The sequence below is a fragment of the Zonotrichia leucophrys genome, chromosome 4A (assembly GCF_028769735.1).
Source record: "Zonotrichia leucophrys gambelii isolate GWCS_2022_RI chromosome 4A, RI_Zleu_2.0, whole genome shotgun sequence".
NCBI classification, from domain to species: domain Eukaryota; kingdom Metazoa; phylum Chordata; class Aves; order Passeriformes; family Passerellidae; genus Zonotrichia; species Zonotrichia leucophrys.
Window position 1 is genome coordinate 7,401,434 of NC_088174.1, and position 26,839 is coordinate 7,428,272.

Consider the following 26,839-nt stretch of genomic DNA (forward strand, 5'->3'; position numbering starts at 1 on the left):
GCTTCTATTCCTTTCACATGGTACTTAGTTAAATTGTTGCTGTGTGGCCATAATGTCATGTAAAATTCAGAAGCAGAATTATTACTTGTTCAGCCAAAACCACATGGACTAAGTGCACGTTGTGTTTTAGGGGCTGCCCAACGAGCGGTGGCGGGTGACTTTCATTAACGAGCACTACGGGCTGTGTGACACCTACCCCTCGCTCCTGGTCGTGCCCTACAACGCCACAGATGAGGATCTCAAGAAAGTTGCTGCCTTTAGGTCCCGAAATAGAATCCCAGTGAGTATTGGCTGATGGAACTTGTCTGAAAGTGTAGCTAGTTCTAAGTTACATCCAGACAACTTCCTGGCGAACATGACGCAGAGGATGCTTTTTTTTTTTGGAAATGGTTGTGGCAAAATAGTTTTGATTGGCTGGTGGTTTTCACTGCTTGAAACTGGTATCTTGGTCAAACCACATTTCCGTTTTTCCCCGTCACCCATGACAGCTTCATTGGTTTTAACTTGACTTGCCCAGTAACAGTGGCCAGCAGTGCAGTTTGCCTTGATGAGGAATGAGCCTTACTGCCATATGCACTGGTTACTGTTGCTGAGTGCCCATAAAAAGTAATCACAAATGTTGTCCTACAAGCAAACCACATGGTATTTAAACATAGTTCCACTGGTCAGTCCTAAAATAAGGCCTCATGCATAGTCTCTTGTGAATTCTTGGGCTTTTTAATCTGTTGAATAAGAGAAACCCATTTGGCTTCTTAAGTTTCTGTAATGAAAATTCTGTTTCATTACAGTAATAGAATTTTATGTATCAGCCCTTTACAGTACTATAGAAAATACTAATTTCTAACCCAATTCTTGTTTTAACTGGTATTTCCCTTTAACAAACTTGGAAGACGTGCTAGATTCTCAGACAGTATCAGAAAGCTGCTTCAAATCTGTTTCAAACAGATGCACAGCTCAATATGACACATATTTATTAGATATGGTATTTACTGACAGACTAGGTATATAATTATAAATTTACTATATATACACATATATCTGTATAATATGTAATGTGTATAGAATACATATGTGTAATGTATAGCCTGGGCATATAATTCTAATAACCTAATGGTGTCATCCCTGTCACCCCAAAATTCATGACAGGCCTTTTGGTATGCGTGGACAGTGAGTAATTACCTTGATAATAGTAATTTTATTAAAATAGTAATTTTAAATAGTCATTTCATTCTTGTCAAGAAATAGCCACTTATCCTCACCCCTCCTCCCCCTCTGGCAGATCTTGTTTCTGATCTACACCTCAGGAATGAACAGTTTCTGAGAATTGAATTTTGGGGGGTTTTTTGTTTGAACTCTGATCTTCTTTTAGTCTGTAACCCACAACCTGTGGAGTGGGTGAGAATACTGTTTCTTAATGTTTTTCAACAATGAAATTGCAATTTTTTGCCTGTTTCTTGTGTTTCTTGCTTATCTGTAATCATCTGTTCCCTGGGCAGCTCACTGTCTTTTGTGGCTGGTCCTCTCTGGCTCTGAACAACAAAGACAGCGTGTGCTTTGCTCCAGTGCCTTCTCTTTGTAAAGAGGGCTGAGGAACAAAATGTGCTTTAAAGAGAAGAGAAAACATTCAAGATACTGCAGGAAGGTTCAACTTCCCTTCCTTTTCCAAAAAGGGGAAAAGTTGTTCTTGTAGAATTGGAGCATCTTAGTCACCATTTCTACAATCAGTTCATTTTCCTGGGTTGATTTTAGTTTCAGCAGAGATTGCTGTGTTTGTTACTAGTTTACTTTTAAGGATATTTGTGTAACCTAAGACTTGTAGGAAAATATAAAATACATTGGATTATATAGGTAAGTATGATTTCAGTAAGCATTAGATATGTAAGAAAACTCTTTAGAAGATTATTATTAAATCTTATAAGACTAGAAGCAGTTGAGATGTCAAGGGATTGTATTTTGAAGAAATAAAAAGAAAGGTGTTAATTTTCATGCTGTGTATTTTAAAGAATATAGCTTTAAGCTATGATTTTGTACTGAAATGAGTTTCCTGTGCTGTGTGTTTGCCCTGTGGCCAGGTTCTCTCGTGGGTTCACCCAGAGAGCCAGGCTGTGATCATGCGCTGCAGTCAGCCCCTGGTGGGAATGAGCGGCAAGCGGAACAAGGATGATGAAAGGTACCTCGATATCATCAGGGAGGCCAACGGGCAGATCTCCAAACTGACCATCTATGATGCAAGGCCCAATGTCAATGCTGTTGCAAACAAGGTAAACAGATGCTTCTAATATCTTCATTTTGAAGAGAATGAGGAGGAGACTTATTTCACAGTTGTCTGTGAGGAGGTTTTGGGGAATAGTAGTAATCTTAATATAGATAAATTTACATAATCAACTACTGAGCCTCAAGGCCATGAAAGGACATGGGTGTCTAAAGTCCCTAAGCAGAGTTTCAGGACCATATGTGGATTTCCAGACATGCTTTACTTTATCTATTCTCAGCCAAGCACAGATCTTAGCTTGGGACTGAAGTTAGGCATGGCTCCACTCTGCACTGGTCTGTAGAGCATGTCCCCTGTTGGAATGATAGGCAACCTGCAGATGCTCTGGGAAAACTCCTTCCTAGAAAGGATGTGTGCATAAAGCCAAGCTCACTGACAGGCATCCTTTGTTTGGGTCTTGCTAACTGTTACATGGTCTACTTCAGACCTATCCTGGCATCCATCAAATAAAGAGAAAGTGATAAATAGGTTAATTGGGTGTTTGCAGTGTAAACAGCAGTATGGGTATGATCTTGGATGCCTTGGTACCTGTTGTTCTTCCCCAGGTGCTTGCAGTTGGTAAGTACAGAAACAATACTTTCATTGGGTAGGGTGGCTGTTTGTTATCTGTAATCAAAACCTAAATGGGATCAGAATCATATATCAGCCCAGGCTGGAACACATCCTGAAAAATCATCTCTATCCTGTCAGGAAGAGCAGGTATCCCTGTGGATTGCTTTCTTCTTTGCTTCCCCTTCAGCTCTGTTGAGGATTAGATTATTTAGGCAAGCTCAGATAATGCCAGTACACTGTGTCAGTGTTGTTTTTGGCATGGAGCACAGTAGACAGGGATGTGCTCCATCTTTATATGCAGAAACCATGTTAGGGAGTGGTGGTGAAGGAGACAAGTGTAATGCTTTTGTCTTAAGAGAATGTGCCACGCCTGGGGATAGTCCCTTGGCAAACACAAATGAAGAGACATGCTCTTCTGTGCTTACTAGTGAAGGTGTGTACAGCAAAGAGCTTGAGGGCTGAGCTCAAGGGGGTTTGAGACCTGAGTGAAATTACAAGTGTGCTTACCTGGAGAGAAGGAATTCCAGCTTCCAAATAGTTCTGTGAAACAAAGCAAACACCAGTTTAGTGAAATGAGTCCTCTTCAGTGTTTGTGCTGAAAGGAATATGAAATGGTAAAACTTGTTTGCATCTAAGAGGTTTATGTGTAACAAATGTTAAGTTGCTTTCAAGAATAGCAATAATAATTCAAGGGGGACAATAATACTGGCAGTTTGCTCTGTGCGGGTTGGGTGCACCTATTTGTACCTGTACAGCCTTCTCTCTAATACAGAATGTAGTTTGTTAAGCTTTGATACTGTGTTTGTGTGTATAGCACACATTCTTTCAGAGACTCTGTCCTAGGGGCTGTTTTAACCTGATGGTTTGTATTTTGAGGGTGTGCCTCAATTGTTTGCATTTAACTGTACAAATCCCATTATCCTCTGCACACTGGATTTTTATGGGTGAGCAAAACATGTCATCATTCTGTTTACCTTGTGGAAAGATTGTCAGTTGCAACTTTGAAACAAGTGGGGTAAAAAATTGAGTTTGTCCAAGAACTGCAGAAAAATTTAAGGTAGTGTCTTATAGACAAACTTGATATGTACATGTTTTAATTAACTCTTCATATACCTAAATATGAAATGCTCAATCAGAGCAGTAGACACAGTTGGGTACATTTCTGGGTCTGAGGAAGAATGACGTAAAAAGTGCAAATCAGTCCTGATCAGTACTGAAAATATTTTGTGAACATCTGTGAAGATTTGTCTAAGCAAAATCTTGGGCTGTGCTACTCATGCACTGCTGTGTTCCTTGTACATGGGTCAAGACAGTCAGGAGCTGCAGCAGCCCTGATGCTGAAATTGCAGTCATTCCTCACAAAGACTTCATAACAATCAAAGGAAAGAAAAAATACACTCATTGCTTCTTTCACTGCAGAACCTGACAGTTCCACATCTCAGAAAAGTAATAGAATAGAATAGAGGTCCTGTGCTGCTGTACAGCAGTGTAGGTGGCACTCATGGGGAGAGGCTACACTGTGCTTTAGGCTCTGGTCTGATGTACAGCTGGTGCCTGCAATGGCATATAAAGGCAAAATTTATTTATCCAAATTCATGGCATCTTTTTGCTGTCTGCCTTAAATGTTGCAATTTTGCAGCACTCTGAGCTTGAGGGAGCTGGTGATGTTTAGTCTGGAGAAAAGGAGGCTCAGGAGGGACCTTATCACTTTATACAACTGCCTGAAAGGAGGTTGTAGCCAGGTGGGGATCAGGCTCTTCTCCCGAGTAGCAAGTGATGGGGCAAGAGTAAATGGCCTCAAGTTGCACCAGGAGAGGTTTAAATTGGATATCAGGGAAATTTTATTTCTAGAAAGGCTGTCCAGGGAAGTGGTTGAATCACTGTCCCTTGAAGTATTTAAAAGATGTGGCACTTGGGGGTGTGGTTTACTGGTGAGCTTGGCACTGCTGGATTAATGCTTGGACTCAATGATTTTAAAGGTCTTTTCCAACCCAAACAATTTCATGTTTATCTTTGGAAAGTCTCATTGGTGGCTTTGTGCCCTAAAATATGTGTGGGTTTTCTGCTTCCTTTTGTGACCAGGCACATCCTCTGTAGTGGTGATGGTGAAATGTTTAGAAAGAGCAGCAGCAGAGCAGACTTTTCACTTATGTGGCTCTTTAATATCTTAACAGTCTAAATATGTGTTTAGTCTTCAGCACTAAAATGAAGTTTTAGAAAGTTTAAAGTAAGCTTTAATGTTGTTGCTAATTTACTTCTTAAAGACAGAATCTAAGATTCTTGAACATAATTTTTAAATTAAAGCTATCTTATTCTTAACTGAACTCTTAAATTTAAATTTACTTGGGCAAACATTTTATCACTTTTGTCTATTTCCATGTCAAATGGCATTCATTCTTTCTAGCTCTGTTGAAAAGAGTGTATATATGACTAAAGTTAATTTCAGATCTCTTGTTTGTAGGCAACTGGGGGAGGATATGAAGGTGAAGATGCATATCCCAATGCAGAACTTACCTTCTTGGACATCCATAACATTCATGTCATGCGGGAATCTTTGAAGAAGCTGAAGGACATTGTTTATCCTAATGTGGAAGAATCACACTGGTTGTCAAGTCTGGAATCAACCCATTGGTTAGAACATATAAAGGTAACTTTTCCTTGATTGTTTGAAAGATGTTTGTCCAAATCTGTCATGTCATACTTACTTTCTTTGCTAAGCTTTGAAATAGTCCTAGAACACATTTGGACTACAAAAACAATATCTCTTGAGTGTTGGCTTTTTTTTTTGCCAGCTAATCTTAGAGTATGTTATGAGACTCATAACTCAGCAACAGGTGAAACTGAGTGTTTGTTACATGCCTCAAGTTAAGAGTCTTTAGTAGAAGAATTCATTCTTAGTCTGATTGGCTTTACATGCATGAGAACTGATTTATTTTGGTTTCTTGCAGTACAGGCCTGCAAATGACTGTCATTGTGAGATATTAGTAAATACTTTAGTTGTCAGTGTGTATGTGACTTTATTTTATGAATTACAGTTTTGTAAATAAATCTTGTAAATTTATTTGTAAATTTGTAATTTTCATCTGGTAGCACAAATAAAATACTTGAGCTGGTAATTCACCAGTGTTCTTGCTAGTTGACCTTTGGATCTTTTGTCTCAAGTACAGCTGTGCAAAAGTAATTAGAGTATTATGTAATGAATCCTACTTGATAAAATTTTCCTCTTAATTTAATATTTAGAAAATAAGTATATTAGAAGGGTGCGAGCTCCTTTTCCCAACAACTGAGATAATTCAGTCATTTGGTTCAAAGAAAGGAGTCAAATGAAATAACACTGAATTTTTAGAGAGTATATCCTATGGTAAATCCCCTCTTTCTTTGAAAAAGAAGCTTATGTTCTTTGGTTTATCAAGGTTACTGTTTTCTGCCCCATTTTTTAAGAATTTGCTGCGAGATAAATTTGATCTTACTAAGGGATTAGGGAACCAATCTGTTCCTCTATTTTTATGCAAGAAATTCACTTGATCTCCTAGAAAATTCTTTTCCAATTAACTACACTGCTCTTTTCAGGCCTTTTAATGGAAACAGCATTATTTCAGATACAAAGAAATGAGCCCAGAGTTAGCATTAGAGCAGAAATAAGCTGTGTGTGTTTGGTGTGTTTTGCCTGGCCAGCTGGTGCTGACAGGAGCCATCCAGGTGGCAGACAAGGTGTCGTCGGGCCGGAGCTCGGTGCTGGTTCACTGCAGCGACGGCTGGGACCGCACGGCCCAGCTCACCTCCCTGGCCATGCTCATGCTGGACAGCTACTACAGAACCATAGAAGGCTTTGAGGTTCTGGTGCAGAAAGAGTGGATCAGCTTTGGACACAAGTTTGCATCGGTAAGAATTAGAAGATAATTGCAAAGACTGTGCTGTATTAACTTTTTTAAATGCTTCCAGTGTTAAACTGCTCACTTTGTGTCAGGGTTTGATGATTCCTTTCATTATTTTGAACTTAGATTTAGAACATTTCCAGGTAAACTGAGCAGAACTGTTAGGTTTGGACCTGTTTGATCAATATTTTTCTTGCTATTCTTTCTCTGAGAACTCATGTTGTCTTTTAAAGCATGGAATTGTGACGGTGTTTGCAGGGGTCTTAGGATGAGGGAAGAGATGAGGATCTGACTCCATGTTTCAGAAGGCTTGATTTATTATTTGGTGATATATATTATATTAAAACTATACTAAAAGAATAGAAGAAAGGATTTCAACAGAAGGCTGACTAAGAATAGAAAAGTGCCAGAACGGAATGATAACAAAGGCTTGTGTGTCAGAGAGTCCAAGCCAGCTGACTGTGATTGGCCATTAATTAGAAACAACCACATGAGACCAATCACAGATGCACCTGTTGCATTCCACAGCAGCAGATAATCATTGTTTACATTTTGTTCCTGAGGCCTCTCAGCTTGTCAGGAGAAAAACCCCTAAGGAAAGGATTTTTCAGAAAATATCATAGCTACATGGAATTGCTATGGTCACAGTGGTTATTGAGAAAATGCAGAGACAGAAAGAAAGGAAGGAGGCAGAAAAATTGTGTCCTCTCAAATTCTTCAGATGAAGAACAGCTAAAGCTGGGACATGAGGTTCTCCATCACTCTTTCTTTGGACTGTTTTGAATGTCACAAGGAGCAGATGAATGAGTCTGACCAGTGCCTTATAAGAGAGATTTTGTATGCTGATTCCCAAATATTCTAAACTGGTTGTAACAGCTAAACTGGTAATGCTGGCTCAGCTTCTATTCAGTTGTCTTCTGAGCAGAAGGTTAGAAGCTCAGAAGGTTCAAGTAGTTGCTTCCATGGGCAGTCCTTAATATTTCACAGGTATGTGAATAATTTTCACGGAAAATTCACAGAAATATTCTGAGTTGGAAGGGACCCTGTTCATCCTTTTTGTGTTAGAAAACTTTTCACAGTCTTAGTGGAACTTTTTCTAAATGTGGCAGCTAACCATTTAAGCAGGAAATCTACATGAGGAACCTGGAGGAGCAGAGTAGGTTGCTGTGGAAACTGTGCTGTTACTTACTATAAACATTACAACAGTGTTGTTTGTTGGAGCTGAACCCTGAAATCCACAGTAAGACGTTTCTACAACTTCAGTAGAAGTTACTTGCATGGATATTTTGTCCCTAGTGGAATATTCTAAAGATATTAATATTGCTAAAATTCGGAAAATAGGCAATCTAGAAAAAAATCAAGAAATGGAAAAATATACCTACCTGTGTGTTTCATGGCCATTTTACATTTGCAAACACGTAGGAGTGTTGTAGTCATTTGGAAATCCATGTATAGCTACTCAGCATAAATCACCTCACCATTTACATGTGCTTGTAGGCTGTGACATTTTCTCATCTGACATTCAAAAGGTGCTTTGAGGCTCAGGAGGTTTGTATTTTGGGTGTTGGGAGTGATAGCTGATGTAGTCTGGTTTTTTGTGTACTTACTTGTGGTCCTTTAGCAGTGATATGTTCTATTAACCTTTAAGTATTCTGTCTTGGTACAGCCATGGGAAAATGTGAAGCCAATGGCTTGACTTTTTTTTTTTCTCACGTTTTATTTTGTACTTCAAAAAGTTAAGAGTCAGGATGCAGATAAAATTAGATGGTATAACTAGGGCACTTGAAGTCAAAAACATGTGTTATGGTTTACCACAGAGCTTAAAAAGAGATCTCTGTGTTCTTCATCATTATTAATAAATTCAAATAATCTATGTTTCTTTTTGTTAAACCATTCATTTTAGTTGGATAATCAAAGGATTTTGTTCTCCTTCAACAGATGTTTTTTTCCAAATAATGAGGCAGGACTTGGCATCCCTTCCAGATGATTCACTCAGTCCATTGGTTCATGTCTGACAATGTAGCAGCAATAAGAGTGATTTAAGTAGTTGCTTTTGCTTAAACTGCTATTTTCCCAACTTGCTCAGTCAAGTAGCAATCTTTGGAAATGTTTGAAGCCACTCTTCAGCCATCTGCTATAATCTGAGAGTACTGTAAATTTTTATTTGATGGGTTATTTAGCTTATAGTGAAAGTCAGTCTTTTCTGGAGTGTTCTGTAGAAGTGGTGGCATCACCATCCCTGGGGAGGTTTAAGACATGTGATGTGTTGCTTGGGGACGTGGCTTAGTGGTGGGCTTGTCACTTCTGGGTTAACAGTTGGACCCCGTGATCTCAAAGGGCTTGTCCAAACTTAACTATTCTATGATAAAAAAATTAAAATGCAAGCAGAAAATATTATGATAATTCATACTCCTTTTTAACTTGGTAATTATGTGATAGAATTGTGACTTTGAATAGTAAGAAGTAGACATTTAGTGCAGCTAGAGCAGCTCCTGAACCTCATCTCTGAAACTGTTGTTGTTTCATTTTCCTTTAGTAGGGAGTTGAAGAGTAGAGCATTATTTTAATTGTCTGGGTTGGTGTTTTTATGATACCAGGGTTGCAATTTGGATTATTTAATATCAAATAACCAAATATTAGACCACTTAATAGTTCCTCTCTATATTTTTTATCAAATGACGTGAGCAATAAATTTCCTTGTTGTAAAGGAATTCCCTACCCCAACTTTTCTATATGTGCTGAATTTAGTGCACTCTCCAGATGATAAATTTGCTTATGTGGAATTTAATTCTAATTATGCATTCAAATATGAGACATAATTATAGATGGAAAATAGACATCCTGAAACTGCTAACTAGAGTGGAAGTGGACAGACTTTCACTCCTTACTAAACACATATATGACTCTTAATGGATATTGAGTATTGCAAACCATGAAAACTGAAGAGCAAGGAAGCCAATTTTGTTTTCTTCTTTATAGCCCTTTTTGAGTCATTTGTTACTGTTGACTGAGTTCAGCTGCAATTCCTCATTTCCCTCTATTTCCTCCCATTCAATTCTATTATTTTAAACTGTCTTGGAAGCCATTGTACAGAGTAGTGTACTGCTCTTATGATTTTTCATGTCCTTGAGGCATTAAGCTTGCTATTTTGCAGGCAGATATGGGTCAACATACCTGCTTTTCTTTTGTCTCCTCCAGCAAGTACATTCAAACAGAATTAGGGAAGGAAAAGAAACTCTTTTTCCCTGAATCTCTTACCTGTTCTCAGCTATCAAATGCAAAAAGGAAGTAAAACAGCTTTTACCCAATCTACTTTTTGTCTGTGGGGCAAATTCCTTTGATTGTTACTTTGGGCACCTCAGAATAAGGGGCTCACCCGAACTTAAACAATCTATTAATTTTGTGTCAAGAACATGATTTTTTTTTTTATCTTGTTCGTGTTTGCTTGCTATCTCAGGGTGAATATTAAGGTTCAAGTATGGAGGAGAAAGAGAAGATTATGTGTGGATAATTTGATGATCTAGGTCCTGCAGTGGCGTAAAATAAAAAGGAAGACAAAGTATGCAGCTTGGCTTTTGACAGACTTTCCATGTAAATGTAGTTCAGAATATGTCTTGACTATTTAAGTAATGGATGCTTCCACAGTTCTGCTTGTCTAAAAATCAACAGGTTTTTATAACCGGACCAGTTATCAGTTTGGAATTTATTTCGGATATCTTTGGAACAGCTTTGCAGGGTTTCTATGTCTGAATCTCTCCTCCTTGGTGCAGTAACTAATTTTGAAATTTTAACAGTGGGTTGCTTTATTGCAGAAGAATCAATGCTCTAGTACCAAATAAGAAACCATGTCTGTTGCCACAAAATAGCCTGTTTTAGTTAACAGGAGGCTGCTTTGCTTCATTTCAGAGAATAGGCCACGGTGATAAAAATCATGCTGATACTGACAGGTCGCCCATCTTTCTGCAGTTCATTGATTGTGTGTGGCAGATGTCTAAACAGGTACGTGGTGATGTTCTTCAGAAGGTAACAGTGTGAAGAGATTACTGAGCTAAAACCCTACATCCTTATTTTTTTGAAAAAAGTATTTGAAGAGGACAGCATACCCCTCTGCTCTGACCTGTAGTAAAAAAGAGTGTATTTATTTTTGTGAAAGTGATATAACCACAGGCTGTGGTTATGTTGATGGACATGGGACTGTCCATGCAGGCATGGCTGGTGTTCCTGGGTATGGGATTCTCAGACACATTCTGAGGGTTGTTTCATACTGGCAGAAAGCTTTTGGAATTGCACCCAGCTGTCTTAATGGGGTCTGTTGTTTTGTTTGACCATTTTGTGAAGCTGTCCCTTGAACTGCAGGGACACCTGTTGTCTTATCTATGCTTAAAAAGGAAGCTAGGGAGCTTCTGAGTGCTGTGATTTAAGTATTGTAATGTCAGTAAGTAATGAAACAAAGCAGTGAACTTAGTCCACTTAGGGCTAAGGATCAGGAGCTTTATTTTCCTGTGTGGTGCTGGACTCCAAGAATGCACTGAAGAGATCTTATTCTGTCTAGATAGTAAAAGTATATGTGTAACTATTCTGTACTTTATTCTTTTTATAAATTAAAAGTAGGTAGAACAATTTGAGAAGAGATTTTTCAGTGACTAGTTTGAGAAAGTTGAACACCTTGTGTCATTGGAACACGTAGTCTGCTATACTGTACATGAAAGCATTATCTTAAAAATTATTTGTAGATGTATCCACACTTCTAAACTACTTTCAGTGTTTCAACCAGGGCATGTGCATATCCCCCTGTGTTTTCCATGTAAACAATGAGTTTGTCTTTCCTGGTTTTAGTTTCCTACAGCTTTTGAATTCAATGAGCAGTTCCTGATCACAATCCTGGATCACTTGTACAGCTGCCGCTTTGGCACTTTCCTGTATAACAGCGAGTTCCTCAGAGAAAAAGAGGTTGGTCAAACCACTCCTTGTGTCATTGCATTGCTGTCTTTACTCTAGGTGATTAGAGAATTTTTTGGTTGGACTCTATGTGGTTATAGTCCTTGCAGGCAGTGATTTTGAACTGGCTCTTATAGAATAGTGCCATGCAGTCACTAAAATACTTCTCAAGCACTGAGTTGGGAATCTTTATAATACAGAAATGTTTTATGCTTCTAAGTAAACCAGAAGTGTACTAATTTTGGAATGTAACAGTGGCTTCTATGATGGATTTCTTGATGTTATGCATATATTTACTGTTCTTATTTTGATTTCATTTTAGAAAGTGACTGAGAGAACGTTATCCTTATGGTCTTTGATAAACAGTGACAAATCTAAATACACCAATGCTTTTTATAGTAAAGAGCTAAATCGAGCACTCTATCCTGTAGCCAGCATGCGGCATTTAGAGCTCTGGGTTAATTACTACATCAGGTGGAACCCCAGGATTCGGCAGCAAGTAAGTAAATTCTCTGTAACATACTAAAAATGCTCTTAGAGACAGGAAATAAGGATTTTGTAGAGTACTACCTGTAATCTGTTCAGGTTTTTAATGCTTTATTTGTTAAGATGGAGGAAAAAGTGTAAGCAATTATTTAGCTGTCTCTTAGCTCATTGAACTTATTTGTCTGTTTAGTGGCAAGTCATCCTTGTGCTCTTTCTAGCCCTTTTTCTTGTACACATGTCTAAGGGCATTTGATGCTACTAAATCCTGAATGACAAAGCTTAGAAATGGGGCTTGCTGATCCCTGAAGAGTTGGGACATTAGCAACACAAACACAGTTGCATCTGCTTGGTCTTTCTCCTATTGCTTAGAGAGGGTATGAAACAATTTACAAATGAAATGACCTGCTGAGTCCTTTCTCTTTCAAAGCTATATGAATTGATGGTAAGATTTAATATTTTTATGTAACACTGATGACCCAGCATTGTTTACACTGTGGGTGAAAGCTGTTATTGAAAATTGTACAAGTAGATAAGATTGGAAGTCCAGAAAAGCTTTTATCAAATGACACATAGTTCAGTTCTGTGGTTTTAATCCATATGGACACTCAGTGTTTGTTACAGTCTTGCTGGAAATCTCCACCATGTGGCACATAAAGATTTTGTATAGAGACTTTTTTGTCCTTTTTAACAGCTTATGGAGATTTGAGTAGAAGATAGAGGAGCAATTTGCTTGACAGAAGCAGTCTTCACAGTCCAGCCCTTGGAATGAGTCAGTAGTTTTGAAGCAATACACTTCCTTTTGCACAGCTGATCTCCTGTATTATTTACAGCACTTTAGAGGCTTCAGGAAAGCCTGGCAGTTTGCTATGGCTTTTTACAAGTACATTGCCTATTGGAATTGGAAGTCCTGGTTTTAAAGCTTTTGTTGCTTGTTGTGAAATATAAGGGTGTTTTGCAAAAGGTGAATATAAAGATTTATTTTAGAAAATAAAGAATTATAAGACATGCAAATTAGCTATAGATCTACTTAAAAATGCAGTTTGCCTATTGGGAGAGCTTTTTGGCAGGAGTTTCTCCTTGTAAATGCAAACCCAAGTTTGCACTTCCTACAACAGTCTGCTGCTTCTACTGGTCCCTAATTTTCACCATTTTTGTCCACAAAATGTTACTTTTTCCTGCAGATAAAATTTATGCTTCATGTTCAGTTAAGCAACTGAATAATGAACATGTGGCCTGAATCATTTTTTTGATGACCTTTCTTAGTCCATTTCTTAGAATTATGTTCTGCTAGCAAAACTATTATCCTACATCACCAGTCACCTTAGTACCCACACCAGCACTGATCCAACTTCCACAGCTGCCTCAGCAATTCACCATGATCCTCTGATAGGAGCACAGTGAGTGGTGCAGCTCAGAGTGCTGGTTCAACTGGTCTTGAACTGGTGGGGTGTTCAACCATTTGCTGCTAAAACTCCACTGCTGGTAGGTTTGAATGACAGGCAGTTAACTGTGAAACAGCAACAGCTTCTAGACAGGTGTATTCAGCTGAAGGTAACTTCAGGCTCTCTCTCTGCTTTGGACGTTTGTAATAGTTCTTTTCCATTTGTTTCATTAGTCTGAAAAGGAAGTCAAGCTCAAAGTGGAAAGAGTTAAAAGGCTCTTTCTGAGTAATCTCTTGAAAGCCAGAGCAGTTGATTATAAACAGGTGCAAATTTACTTAGACAATTCACTTAAAAATGTTTTTTCACTTATTTACACCAAGTTGCAAATTAACTATTAAAAATTCCAGTAAATTTCATCAGTGAGAGAAGTTATTTAAACTGAAGACATGGATCTTAATCTGATCAGTGTAGCTAAGAGAATCTGGCTAAACACTGTGTTTTCTGGAAGATGCTGAGACATTTGGCTTCTGGACTCTAAAACCTTTTAGTAAGTCAGGAAAAAAGCTTTGCTCAAGGTATACAAGTAACTATCTTGCACACAATATTAAATAAGAAAATAAAATCCATATGTTCCAGGAAGTGGCGGCCGATTTTACTGAGTTAGGACAAAGGATTTTGTGCCAAGATGGGCTTTGGGGGAGGCAGCTGGAAGACAGAGGGCTCTCAGGTCACAGCAGTGAGTGGTTCTGTTTAGCTCTGATGTGCTACACCTGCCAGGGAGCCCTGGATACTCGAGCAGCCTGTGTGCAAGTGAAGTGCTCACACTCACCTGGGTCTGTGAAGTGCTCACACTCACCTGGGGCTGTGAAGTGCTCACACTCACCTGGGTCTGTGAAGTGCTCACACTCACCTGGGGCTGTGAAGTGCTCACACTAACCTGGATCTCTTCCTAGCAGCCAAACCCCGTGGAGCAGCGTTACCTGGAGCTCCTTGCCTTGCGTGATGATTATATCAGGAGACTTGAAGAGCTTCAGATCACAAATAATGCTAAGATATCCAATTCATCAGCCTCATCAACATCTCCCTCACAAATGGTGTCCCAAGTACAAACACAATTTTGAAGAAAATGTTGGCTTCTTCCCATACTGTAATAGCAAGTGGTGCTTAACATAGATCTCTAAAGAGGAATATTCTAATGCCTTACACTAGACTGTCCTAACACAAATTATTATAAACTGTCTTCATTTGAGGAGGACTTCAGAACAAACCCAGCTCTTCGATTACGTGCCTTTCAGAACCTGTGGACTGGGAACATTATTAATCAACTCGTAGCTATGGAGGGCTTTAAGAGTTATTTTGGTAGGTCTGGTACAAGTTAAATTGATTATATTGTTTTCATAAGAATGCTTTAATTTATTACATTTTAGGTCATGTTTTTGTAAGGAAATTCATGCTCAGTCTTACCTGTCATGAATAAACACAATAATGGCAATAGGAATATTAACATTGTATATAATTAGGTATGTCTGTATTCCTGTTAGGAATACATTCATGGAGTTCATGAGAGAAAAATAAATTATATTGCAAGATGTCAGAGAGAAGTGTTGAAACTTTCTGATTACCCAAGAATTCCAAATTTTACTTTTTTTTTAATAAATAGAAATATGGAAGGCATTTCAGTGATGTGCTTCTAAATAAAAAATTCAAATAGCTCAGTAGATATCAAAATAAAAGGAACTTTTTTATTGTAAATTGATTTTATTTTTTTTTTAAAAAACAAATGAAAGTTGTACTGGTTTCTGAGAAGTTCTGTTTGGGTTAGCTGTTCAGCACTAAAGTACAGTACAAATTATCACTGTGGACAGTATTGATTCTTTGGATTAATACAGAATTAAATGTTTCCAAAAGAAAGTTTATAAAATGAAGAACAGAACTACAGAGACATTGCTTAAATATCCAGCAATAGCCATAGTATTAAAGCTTCTGTTTGTCTTTTAAAAATAAATGTGCCTGTTTAAAGGAGCTTTTATACCAAAGTAGACAAAAATTCTCAGTTATAAATAATTTTGAAAGCTTGTACATTTATACTTTACTGTTTAATTTAACTCCTGTTCAGCAAATTTATTCTAACATATTTAAGGGGCTTCAGTATCCAAGATTTGCATATAGTGTCTGCACTTACATTGAACATTCAAGTGAGCTCTAGTTTCAAGCCTACCTTTCAGAGGCTTTTTGTAAATCTTTAATTTGTTTCTTTCGGGTAATTTTTAAATAGTTGCAAGCATTTCTTATGACAGTACAAATTTTGCTCTTGATATTTAATTAAAATTTTGCATATTCTCATAAGTTTAATGATATTCAAGCAATCCAGGAAATACTGCAAGTCAGAATCTGTAAAGGACTCTAATATTGTTATTTTAAAGGAGATATTTTGATGCTTGAGGCTTCTGTCATTGTAAATTATTGTACATGTGGTGAGTTTTGATCTGCAAGATATAATAGGATTATATATAAATTAAGTTTTGTGTAAGTGTATATAATATAGTTTATTAGAAATTCTGCAAGTTTATAAAGTGTAAATATTTTGCATATGAAAACTAAATTTAAAGGTATAGTTCCATAAAATAAGTCAAAGTTTAGAGGACATTGAATATTTAAAACAGTATTTTTTCAAAGGAATAAAAATATACTGCCTCTGGATTTAATTCAGTATATGCACTGAGTTGCACTGTGTTTTCAGGGAAGTTCAGAGCATACAGCATGTGTGCTCTAAATATGCAGAATTATATGACTTTTGTCCTCTAAATTTCATTCTCCCATCTATGCTCTCCAGTATGTGTATCCAAAATAACAATGTTGTCCCCCAATCTTGACTTGTTAAGATTCATTACATCAGATAAATGAAGAAGGATACTCAGTTGTTCATGATATATTTTACATTTTGAAAGCTATGCATACTCTGGTATATTTGCCTTCTACTTACTTGTGGTTTATTTAAAGAAAAAAGCGCTATTTTTATTAGAATATTTAAAGTTTCTGTATTTGAGTTTAACATATTGGTGACATCTCTGAGCGGTGTGATAAAGTTCTGAAAATCTAATCGTTTTTACTGTGTAAACACTACATGATAACCTGTTACATTTGGGAAAGTGTCATGTAATGGAAAGGATCTTTTTGCACTTACTTCATTACATATTACTTTGTATTATTCTTCAGCTGAATTTGTCTTTGAAGCTCTCTAACATGGCTCACTGCAGGCTTGCAATTTTTCAAGCCAGCAGATAGGATGTGTGTTTTAATTGTTTTTACATATGAGACCAACATAAAGGTGATTTTAATCCAGTCTGTTCTGGAAAATACTACTTGTGAATGTAGGCATCCAGATTTATCAGTGCTAGCAGAACATCTCTGTCCTTCCCCCAGTCTGGGCTGTTCTGCACAGCCCTCCTGAGCTCTGTGCACAGCGGTCCCTGCCAGGAGCACGCCTGGGGAAGCTTCTGAGCTCATGAGGATGAGACTTGCAGGCGCTGAGTGCCTTTTCAAGGAGGGGTGAAAAGCAGAGCTGGGGTGTCAGCATCACCAGCAATGAATGCCCAATATCCCATAAGAAGTGTCAGTCTTGGAATGCTAGTTTAGGTTTTTTGTATTCTTCCTTCCATGGACATGAGGAGAATAAGCTAGGTTTTGTGCTGGGTTTCTGTTACTTATTTAGAAAGGTTATTTGTTGAATGCCTTCTTTTATTTGCTCATGCCTTACCCTTCCCCCCAGCATCAGTTATGGCTGTACCTAAGACATGACTTGTGTGCTACCTCCTTTTGATGTATTGTTAACCTCTGCCTTGAGTTCAGATGTTGTGTCGCAACGAGCATTCTGTCATGCATGAGAACACGATCAGTGTGATCAGTACCAGCGCAGGTCTCCTCAGTGCTGCCGCTTCCTCACTAACCGTGTCGGCCGCTCTCCTTGGATGCCGCGGGACTGCTCTGGAGCCGGGCCCTACGTGCCAGGCCGTGGGTCGGGGGAGAGCAGTGAACATTATCCGTCTGCCGTGTCTGTGCGGGGAGGGGAAAATAAAGATGTCAGTGCTGAACTCTGTGCCTCCACCAGCCCTTTTCCTGCCGCGTCTCCGCGCTGGGGCCGGAACGGGCGGCGGGCGGGAGTTGCCGTCCCTCGGCCCGGCCCTCCCTCAGCCGGGCCCGGCCCCGCCTTCCCGCGGGGGCCTCTGGGAAGGCGCCGCCGCCAGGTGACAGCCCTCGGCGCTGCCGGGGCCCCAGCGGGCTGGGCTGTGGCGGCCGGGCCGGGCGCCGCGGAGAGGCGGGAGACCGCCCGCCATCCCGGCGGCGCGGCCGGAACCATGGAGCGAGCGGCGGCGGCGGCGGGGCCGGCGGTGGAGGGCGGCGGCGTGAGCCGGAGAGCCGTGCGGGCGGGGGGCGCCGCGGCGGCGGGCGCGGGGTCGCGGCAGCCCAGCACCGAGACCCTGGACAGGTGAGCGGGGCCGGCGGCCGGGGACGGCCCCGGGCGGAGCGGGCGGCGGGAGAGGGGGCGCCGCGGCCTGCGGGGCCCGGCGGGGGAGGCGGCGGGCGCCCCTCGGCCCGAGCCTCGGCCGAGCGCGGTCCCCCGGTCTCAGGGCGGCCTCCCCGACCCCTCCGGCCCCAGAAGCTGCAGTCTGAGGGCGGCAGTTGTGCAGCGGCGGATGGTCCGCGGCGGGAACCGGCCGTTGTCAAAGTTTCCTCCTGCGCTTGCCGTGTGCCGGCAGTGCCGCCGCCGGCTTGGCCGAGGCTGAGGCGGCCCGGGGGCTTTGGCCCGGGGATTGGAGCAGCGTCCTGCAAACCTGAGCTGAGACCGTCCGCGGGTTTTGAGTCTCTTCCTGATTGGTTTGGGGTTTTTTCCGTGCGTGTATTTAATCTGCAGAGGTGGGACTGTCCCCAAGCACCGCTGTGCCCTCTCGATGTGCGGTGTGTCCCTGGTGTGTGTCTATGTGTGCAGTGTCCCGGAATGCTGTCTGTGTGTCCCTGGTGTGTGTCTGTAAGTGTGTGCGGTGTGTATGTGTGTGTGCGTTATGTGTCTGTGTGCGCTGTGTGTGTGTCTGTGTGTCCCTGGTGTATGTCCGTAAGTGTGTGCGGTGTGTGTCTTATGTGTCCCGTGTGTGTCTGTGTGTCCCTGGTGTGTCTGTGTGTGCGTTATGTGTTTGTGTGTGTCTGTGTGTGCGGTGGGTGCGCAGGGTCTCACCAGAGCGGTGCCAGGTGGGACCGCATCTCCTCCGGCAGCCGCTGGCAGAGACATTACTTCACTCAGAAGTTTCCAGCTGAAGGTGGGCTTCAGAATTGAGCTTAAAAATCCTTAAGCAAGAGTAGAAGTGAATGGAAATCTCACCCTGATGAAAACTAAATAAAAAATAATATTTAAAATCAGTCCTAGGTTCCAGTCTCTGTATTCTCTTTTTTCTCTCAATAGAAACCTGGGGATTTCCATCATTCTAGTGAGGATGGAAATCAAATGTCCATTTTCTGTCATCAAGATGTGCACCTTTGTGTTCCTTATTTAATGCACTTTCTTATCCTAATTTTCATCTTCTCTTCTTCTGATCTTGCTCTTTCCTGTCCCAGTTATGTCCATTTGTCATACAGTTCACTTGTTTGCCGGTAGGGTTGTGCCAGGCCAGGCTGATATGTGGCTGCAGATGAGATAGAATGCAAAGGCAGTGAGTTCTGCTGTGTGCCCCGCTGGTGCATGGGGACAAGGCACCTCGGTGTGATCAGTGTTCTCTGGAACGCTGTCACATCCCCTGCACTGGCCTCAGGGGATGGTCCTGCATTCATATTTGTTTTCCTGCTGTTACTAGCTCTGTTGATATAGTGATTCCTTGTGAAGATAAGCCATAGAAAAATAAATACTTTACTTAATTAACAAGTGAGTGCTCATTTGAAAACAAACTTAGGCAAACCCTGAAGAGCTATACTGGAAATTAAAGAGATGTGAGAGAAGGAGAAATAAATTAGGTAAGAAAAGGATTTCTGTAGGATTTCAGCGTTGGGCTCTTTTGCAGAACTCACGTGAGGAGTTCTCTAAGTAAATCTGGGTTTAAGTTCAGTGCTAACCTGAGAGTTGTCCTTGTTCTTCAAGCAGGACTATCATAGATGTGTTTTAGTTGCAAAACAAGGTTGTGAGATCTAGTCCTGTGTAGAATGTGCAGGTGGGAAGAAAGCGATTAAAATTTATCAGAAAATTTTTGAAAGATCTTCCATTTGGGGTATGACATTGTTGCATAGATCTGTGCCTTATACTTAGCTATAGTGGCAGAGTTAATGTAAGGAAAGATCTCTTTTTCAGTAGTAATTGGTCATCTAAGGTGACCAATCCTTACCCCACCCTCTTAATGTCTGAGGTGTGGTGCACCTGCTGGGTATGTGTAAGTATATTCACTTCAATGTCATGGAGCATTCATAGAATCCAAAGCTAGTTTATAAATTAACTTTAAAAAAATAACATTTTCTTTCTCTATTTGACTTCTGAATAAGCATTCAGTCTATAGATGAGCACAGCAGAATGGTGTGAAGAAAAGTGGCAGTTATCTGAGATACCATCTGAGGCTGTGGTAATGCTCAGTTCCCTCTGGCATTCCCAGTTTTTCCTTGGATACCAGTGGGTGTTGAGCAGCCCTAGTGCACTTCAGACTGTCATTGCTTCTCCCTCTCAGTGGGGCATTACCTGTGGGCAGCTCCAGTTCAGGGGGCTGTTCTGAAATGCCATCACCTGGGCTTTAGTGCAGTTCAGGTGCTTTAGGGTTCTTGTAAACACCCTATGCTGTGCAATTCAGTGCTGTGGCATGTGAAAGATTATCCAGGGTTTATTTCATTAATTGGAAAAAGCTGCAGCCAGCTAGAAGTTACCCTTTAGACAACATGTATTTTTAACATTGAATACAGAATACAACATTAGCATAGTTAAATTTTTTTTAATACTAGCACAAAGTAATTTAATTCTGAGGCTTTACAGAATAATCAGGACATATTAATAAGGACAGTATAGGGAGTTTCCTGTTACTTGGCAAAACTCATGCCATGGATGGATTTAAGAAAGAAGCACATGAATGGTAAAAATTACACTGGATAAGGAGCAGAACGTTTTTCAAGTTCCTAGGACCCTAACCTCACTTTTAACATCCTGACAGCTCTGTGTCTCTGACATGATCTAGTAAAATTCTTTCATGGAATTTGATCAATAAAATAGTTGCATACTGCCCACAAAGCAAACGAAGTTTTATTATGTTATTGATCATTTACAGTGTTGCTTTCTGGATCTGTGCTGTTCAAAATACACATTTTGAATTACTGCTAAATAATTTGAAATTTCTGGTTTTGTAGCCCGACTGGATCCCACGTGGAATGGTGTAAACAGCTGATAGCTGCGACCATTTCCAGTCAGATTTCAGGGTCTGTCCCATCAGAGGGTGTGTCCAGAGACTACAGGGTAAGTGACTTGAAGAATGCATTGATTTGTTTTAAGATACAAGGGTGGAAGATGGGGAGGGTCCTTGCTATCTTGATTAGCCAATGGTAAGTACTTGAGTGATCACTGAGTGTTTCAGAGCTAGAAACATCTCATTATCCAGAGGAGTCTCTTGAATTTGCTTCCTGTTTTCCCCTATATTTTGAGTAGTGCCATTGAAGTCTAGAGAATAAAAATTAACAGAGATGTGAAAGGAAATTTTAGAAGTCAATGTTTTGAATAAAACATCAAAAGTGAGTTTTCTTTTGATTACTCTATAAAATAATTGGTAAAGTAGATTATAGTTATAGGTTGAAACGGTTTCTGGTGTGTGTTATTCAGAGTGCAGAATTGAGCTCCTCAGATTCCACAAAAAATAAATTAATGTCTTTGTTACTGTGTAGGGAACATAATTGAGTATCATTTTTGATGGGGTTTCTCCAGAGACACAGAATTTAACATCAAACGAACAAGTCACCTTTGTCATTCCTTCCCAGCAGCATTTTTGTCACAAAGGTAATGATGCACAGTATGGTTTCTCTGAGTTCCACTGTGCTTTTGTGCCCCTGTTCTTTCACCCTCACTGGCTGTTCCCTTCATGCAGCCGCTCAGCTCAGCTGTCAGGAATGGAGCATGGGCAGTTTTTCTCTTCTCACAACGTGACTAAACTTACCCTTGTTTTTCAATTCCCTTTAAGAAGCCCAACTTGCTGCTGTTTAGATCCCTTTTTCTTCCTAGATTTGTAACAGTTTTATTGTTCATAGAGAATGGCCACTGGAAAGTTTTTATGTCTTTCTCTTGTTTTGTTTAACTTGATTTTAATTCACATATGCTCTGTGATTACAAAGTATGTTGTCAGGAAACAGCACATTTTAGATTGAGTGACAGCAGGTCAGATTCAGCCTGAGTCTGAGATGTGTCCACAAAATGTTTTTGACTGTAGTGTGTTTAAAAGTTCGACAGAGTTTCACACAGTTGGCACAGTCAGCACTTTGTACAGAGTAGCTCTCCCATTCTACAGCAGCTGAATTGCAAATGCTTGCTCCAGGTCAAGGCCATCATTTTTGGTGAAACACTGTGGGAAAGCTTGCATTGCATCTGTTGATGTTGCATTTGCCAAGGATTTCATTTTAGGTAAAATCCATGTGTGTAAGCCTGGTGTTCAGTTTATCTCTGAGTAAAGTGCATTCCTCTGGAATGAAGAGCACTGTTTAATTTTGAATAGCTTCCATCTCTATACCAAACTCATCTCAGATATTATTTAACAGGAATAAATTTTTTAAGGCCTAATTAAAATTCTATTTCATTCTCTCTGAGAAGTGAAAGAAAAGGATTTAAGCCTGATGGTTTAAATGAAGAATTTTTGTGGATAAATTGTATTTGGCATCACTGCATTGCTGTGATTTGAAATCCCATATTTGTATATAACGTGATGGAATTTTTTATAGTTGCTTACTCAGTACCACTAACAGGTTGTGTTTGTTCATTATTACTGTGGAATCCACACATGAAAAGCTCAGTTTTCCTTTGAGACATCTTTCTCTTTTGATGCCCTTTCCTGGGTCTTCATTACTTTGGTTACCTCGAATTGCTGCATTTAGAGACTATGTTACAACTCAGAGCCTTCAGAACAGCTCAGATGTGTGTGCTTGCTCCTGGAACTGGTCAGGCAGTTCTGTTACTTTGTGCTGGATTTACCAGGAAATCATTGCTTTATTCTTTCTTTTTTCTTGTTTAAATTAATATGCTTGCAAAACCAAGTAAATATATTGATTCTTGTATCTAGCAGTGTTACTCACGTTAGTCTTACATGACTTACAGGGAGGAGGGAAGCAAGGGGGCAGCTGATGGAATGGTCAGAACTGGAGAGCACTGGGGGAGCTCTTGCTTGCTAAACCCTCCAGCAGCAGCGATCTCAGGCTGAGCTCAGCGCTCTGCTCTGTGTGTCCTCTCTGACACATGCTCTGCCTGCAGAGTGTTCTTGAATGAGGGCCTCATATAAATGAAAATGGCTCAGATTGTAGCTGCTGGCTACAAGCACCTTCAGAAGCTGAGAAGAGTTGTCTTTTTCTGAAAGGTCCTGTGCCTCTCCTTCATGGTTGTTAGTGCAGGCTTATTGTCTTCCACCTAGAAGGATTACCAGGCTCTTTCTTCTCTTTCAACAATAGCACAGTGTAGCAGGATAAAAGGGTGATTAGGAATGAATGTTTTCAAAGAGCTTGGAATTTGTTACATCACTAAAATCAAGTGGCTGATTTTTTTTTTAGACCAAAAAAATCTGCAAATGAGAGTTATTAGTTCTACATAGTTTTGTTTTGTTCTTTCAAAACCCAGCTATAATTAAAATGTTTGGAAGTAGAGTTCTTTTGAAAATCTGGTGAAATAAGATACAGTATCTTTAACAAATCAAACCCATGTGTTTCATTGGATAATATTTTATATTTTAACTAACAGGTGTACAGGAGGCCAGTAATACGGGTAAGATTCCCTTTGGCTAGCAGTGAACTGCCTCCTACCTGTGTGTCTCTTGTGCTGTGTGAGATCTTGGTGTGTCAAGCGTTCTTTACCTCATTAATGGGTTTTATGGAGCAGTCAGGCCATTTTGCTATGCAGTGCAACAGCTTCTTTGCCACAAAAATGCTTTATATACATTACAATGTTTTCATGAGCAATGAAAGTCAGTATGTAAGAGAGCAATATTTTAAAATTGTGTTATGAATGTGCAATACTAACTTCAGTTTTATTACATTAATTTTGACAAAATGGATGCTTGCAATTCAGGTTTACATGCTTCAGAGTGCAGAGTACTGTGCTAGCAGCTCTAACATGTCTGTGCTAAAGAATACCAGTGGTAAAAGCATTTTGTCTGTGTCTGTCCTATTTAAGTAAGTTCCAAATTCATGCTTGCCTTTGTACTTGTTTTAAATTAGTTGCTACCAAGCTGTAATAGGATTGAAAGTTAGGTTTGAAGTTAGGCACTAGTGCAATGACCTACATCTTTTTAATGATAATTTTGAGACCAGGGCTTGCCCATTGTCCATTGAAGATTAAAAAGGGCATGCCTTGTTTTCTTGCCCCTCTCTCTTGGTAACATTTATGGAGTGAGAAATGATCTGGATAGTGTTCTGACATTGTTCATGAAATGTGTCCAACACTTTTATTCAAACAAAGACCTCTTGTTCAGTCTGAAACCAAGAGATGAAGTCTGAATGGATTCTTTTTCTCATCTGTTGTTTACCTATTTAAAAATTATGTGTTTAGTCCAATCATACAAATCCACAAATTGATATTTTTTTGCTTTTGAATCAATAGCACTTCAAATAATTGGTCTTAGTTGAGTAACAAAAAGTGGTTTTGTTCAGTTGTTCCCAGTTCTGTGTAAAGGCTTTGATATTTGAATGGTCTGCTCTGCTTCTTTGTCTTTCATATATTTAAATTTTTTGGTGTATTTGCTCATTGTCCTGCTGGTTTTCTTCCAGAGATCACAGTGTCTACTTTTCTTTGATTTCAGAAACAATATAATTGTGATCTGAAATTTAAGTAATTTCTGTATGACAGAATTCTACCCATACCAAAATGTTAGTAACATAATAGCTTGAAAAGGTTTTTTCATTACATACAACTTTTTAAACTCATGTAGAGTTCAAATTATCTGAAGATATCTGAAGTCCTTTTTCTAAGCTTGTTCTTGAGGGTTTCTTGTAGAAATACTGTAAAAAGAAAAATTGACTTCTAACACCACTTGTAAATTTAGACTGAGGCTGATTTTCCAGTCTGACCAAGTGAGTTCTTTGCAGTTGAACTGGGAGTGATGGACTGTCATGAGCACAACTTCTCTCCAGCTGTTAAAGGAAGAAGACGGAAGAACATTTTTGGCTGAACATGTTAAAATAATTCCTTCAGCTGACCCAGTGACATTTGTGCTTCTCTCCAGTGTGCAAAAGGACCTTATGTTTATTAAGGAAATTGAACTAATGTTCAGGATTTGCTGCCAATGATGCAAAAATAAATTACCATGAAAATGTGAATTGTTTGCATATTTTGCTGTGGGTAGTAATTTTAGTTTCTGTAAAGTTACTGGCCAAGTTTCAAACAACAACATAGAAGTTGTTAGAAAGATATGTAAAACTATAAGATTGAGATTTCAATTACAACATGTTTTACACAGCAAAGCTTTTTTTAAAATGTCTAGGTACTTCTATTTGATGTCAATCTATTTTTTTCTGTAAAAGATTGCATGAGTTTTCCCATAATGCTGCCATTGCAAGTTGTACTCAATTTCTTCTATTGATAAGCATGTGGCATACTGAAATTAATTTTCTTCATTGTAAGGTTATTTGTCTTAAAAAGACAGTACATACTTTTATGTTCTTATCTTCCAGCACTGACTCTTTTGTGAAAAAGGGAGTAAATTTTTCATTTTGTGTTGTGCCAAGTAACATTTAAAGGATGGTGCTAATAGCTTGGATTCCCTTCTGTGGAAAGTAGTGTGTGCCAGGAGTGGAAGATTTTGGAAAGCTAAACTGGAGTTAAAGTATATGCTGTCTTTTTAAGGAAATTTTTAAAAGGGAAACAAGAAAAAGATAAGATTCTGTCCTTTCACCTGTTGTCTGCAATTTTTTTGCTGTTACTTCTCTCTTGCCCTACTGCTGCCTCATGCAAAGCAGGAGATTCAGGATGGACACAATGGCTATCATTCTGAAGCAGAACCTGATCAGGTGGCAAGTTTTACTCATCTTTCATTCATTAACTATGTAGCAAGGTACTATAAAGTAGTATTCATACAGTGCATACAAATCTTACTTTTCTTACTCAAGAGAAGCCCTAGAAAGCATTTAGTTGTAACTGGTTATGTGCCAGACAGAGTTTTCTTGTAAGGTCATGTAGTCTAAAATATAATACTGAACATAAGCCTGGCTTACAGAGCACATCCACCCTCAGTCTGTAAGCACATTATTTTTTTGTGATTGACTGCTGAATGTAAAATTCCAAAATTTTCCAAGGAAATCTCAAGCCAGAGATCAGCTGAAATATTTTTAGAAATTATTTATTAGGGAGAGCTTGGGGTAGTCTGTGTGGAAGCAGAGAGATCCTGCCAGTTACTTCTGTGTGGGTCAGAGCTGCAATACTAGGGGAGGATTAGTTGTTTATTGTAACAAGTTACCCCATTATATTTATTCAGGATGTAAAAAATGGAGACCCTAATGTCTCATCATTTTGACCTGAGACAGATCACTTTATTACATGGTCCTTAACAGTCCCACAAACTGTTTTATGCTTTATTACAATCTTTAGTACTTTGTAAATCTTAGCTGCCAGCAAAGGACCCTAAGAATCCATCATGTATCATTCAGCAATGAAGCCATTTACCTCAATGAAAATTTATTAAACTAACTCTTATTTTAAAATTGCTAATTGTCCTTCTATATTTTGTTATTACTTCATTCTTAATCTGACCATCTGGATCCAAAATTCCTATAGTGAACCTGTTCCATAACCTGTGGCACTCTTAGTGTAAGGTATTGATTGAAATAGAGCATTGTGGGGTGCTTCTTACTATCAAAATCACAAAGTCAAAATGTTTAAATAAAGTTTCTGCCATATAATTCTCTCAGATGAAGATACTCAAATATTAAATAAGCAGCATTAGAATTTTTTAAAAAAATAAAAGAGCTTTAAAATGTTCTCAAATAGATAAAATACCCCAAATAATACCTGCATTCAGCAAAACACTAACAAATTATTAATTTATAATTTGGGCTGATCTTATTGTTCTTATTTTTGTATGCTGTATATAGCTAGCATGTGAAACTAATTGTTGCATGAATGCTTTGTTACTAATACG

At 39.3% G+C, this 26,839-nt stretch overlaps 2 protein-coding genes across 11 annotated transcripts in view; both read left to right on the forward strand.

Annotated features, from left to right (window-relative positions):
- MTM1 (myotubularin 1) overlaps window positions 1-16,217 on the forward strand; it is a 41,118-nt gene extending 24,901 nt beyond the window's left edge. For 2 of the 4 annotated variants that reach the window (XM_064713272.1, XM_064713274.1), the window contains 8 exons: window positions 131-280; window positions 2,073-2,261; window positions 5,286-5,471; window positions 6,500-6,706; window positions 10,606-10,698; window positions 11,536-11,649; window positions 11,960-12,136; window positions 14,459-16,217. In XM_064713272.1, coding sequence (XP_064569342.1) covers window positions 131-280; window positions 2,073-2,261; window positions 5,286-5,471; window positions 6,500-6,706; window positions 10,606-10,698; window positions 11,536-11,649; window positions 11,960-12,136; window positions 14,459-14,626 — 1,284 coding nt within the window. In that variant the 3' untranslated portion in view covers window positions 14,627-16,217. Of the gene's footprint in view, window positions 1-130; window positions 281-2,072; window positions 2,262-5,285; window positions 5,472-6,499; window positions 6,707-10,605; window positions 10,699-11,535; window positions 11,650-11,959; window positions 12,137-12,814; window positions 14,407-14,458 lie in introns of those variants that run through there. The other 2 variants (XM_064713276.1, XM_064713273.1) reach the window with 2 other exon arrangements.
- Window positions 16,218-17,763: 1,546 nt separating this feature from the next.
- MTMR1 (myotubularin related protein 1) overlaps window positions 17,764-26,839 on the forward strand; it is a 38,489-nt gene continuing 29,413 nt past the window's right edge. The window contains exons 1-4 of one of the 7 annotated variants that reach the window (XM_064713265.1): window positions 17,764-17,991; window positions 20,871-20,976; window positions 23,449-23,472; window positions 25,659-25,712. In XM_064713265.1, coding sequence (XP_064569335.1) covers window positions 17,861-17,991; window positions 20,871-20,976; window positions 23,449-23,472; window positions 25,659-25,712 — 315 coding nt within the window. In that variant the 5' untranslated portion in view covers window positions 17,764-17,860. Of the gene's footprint in view, window positions 17,992-20,870; window positions 20,977-23,448; window positions 23,473-25,658; window positions 25,716-26,839 lie in introns of all 7 variants that reach the window. The other 6 variants (XM_064713266.1, XM_064713267.1, XM_064713270.1 and 3 more) reach the window with 6 other exon arrangements.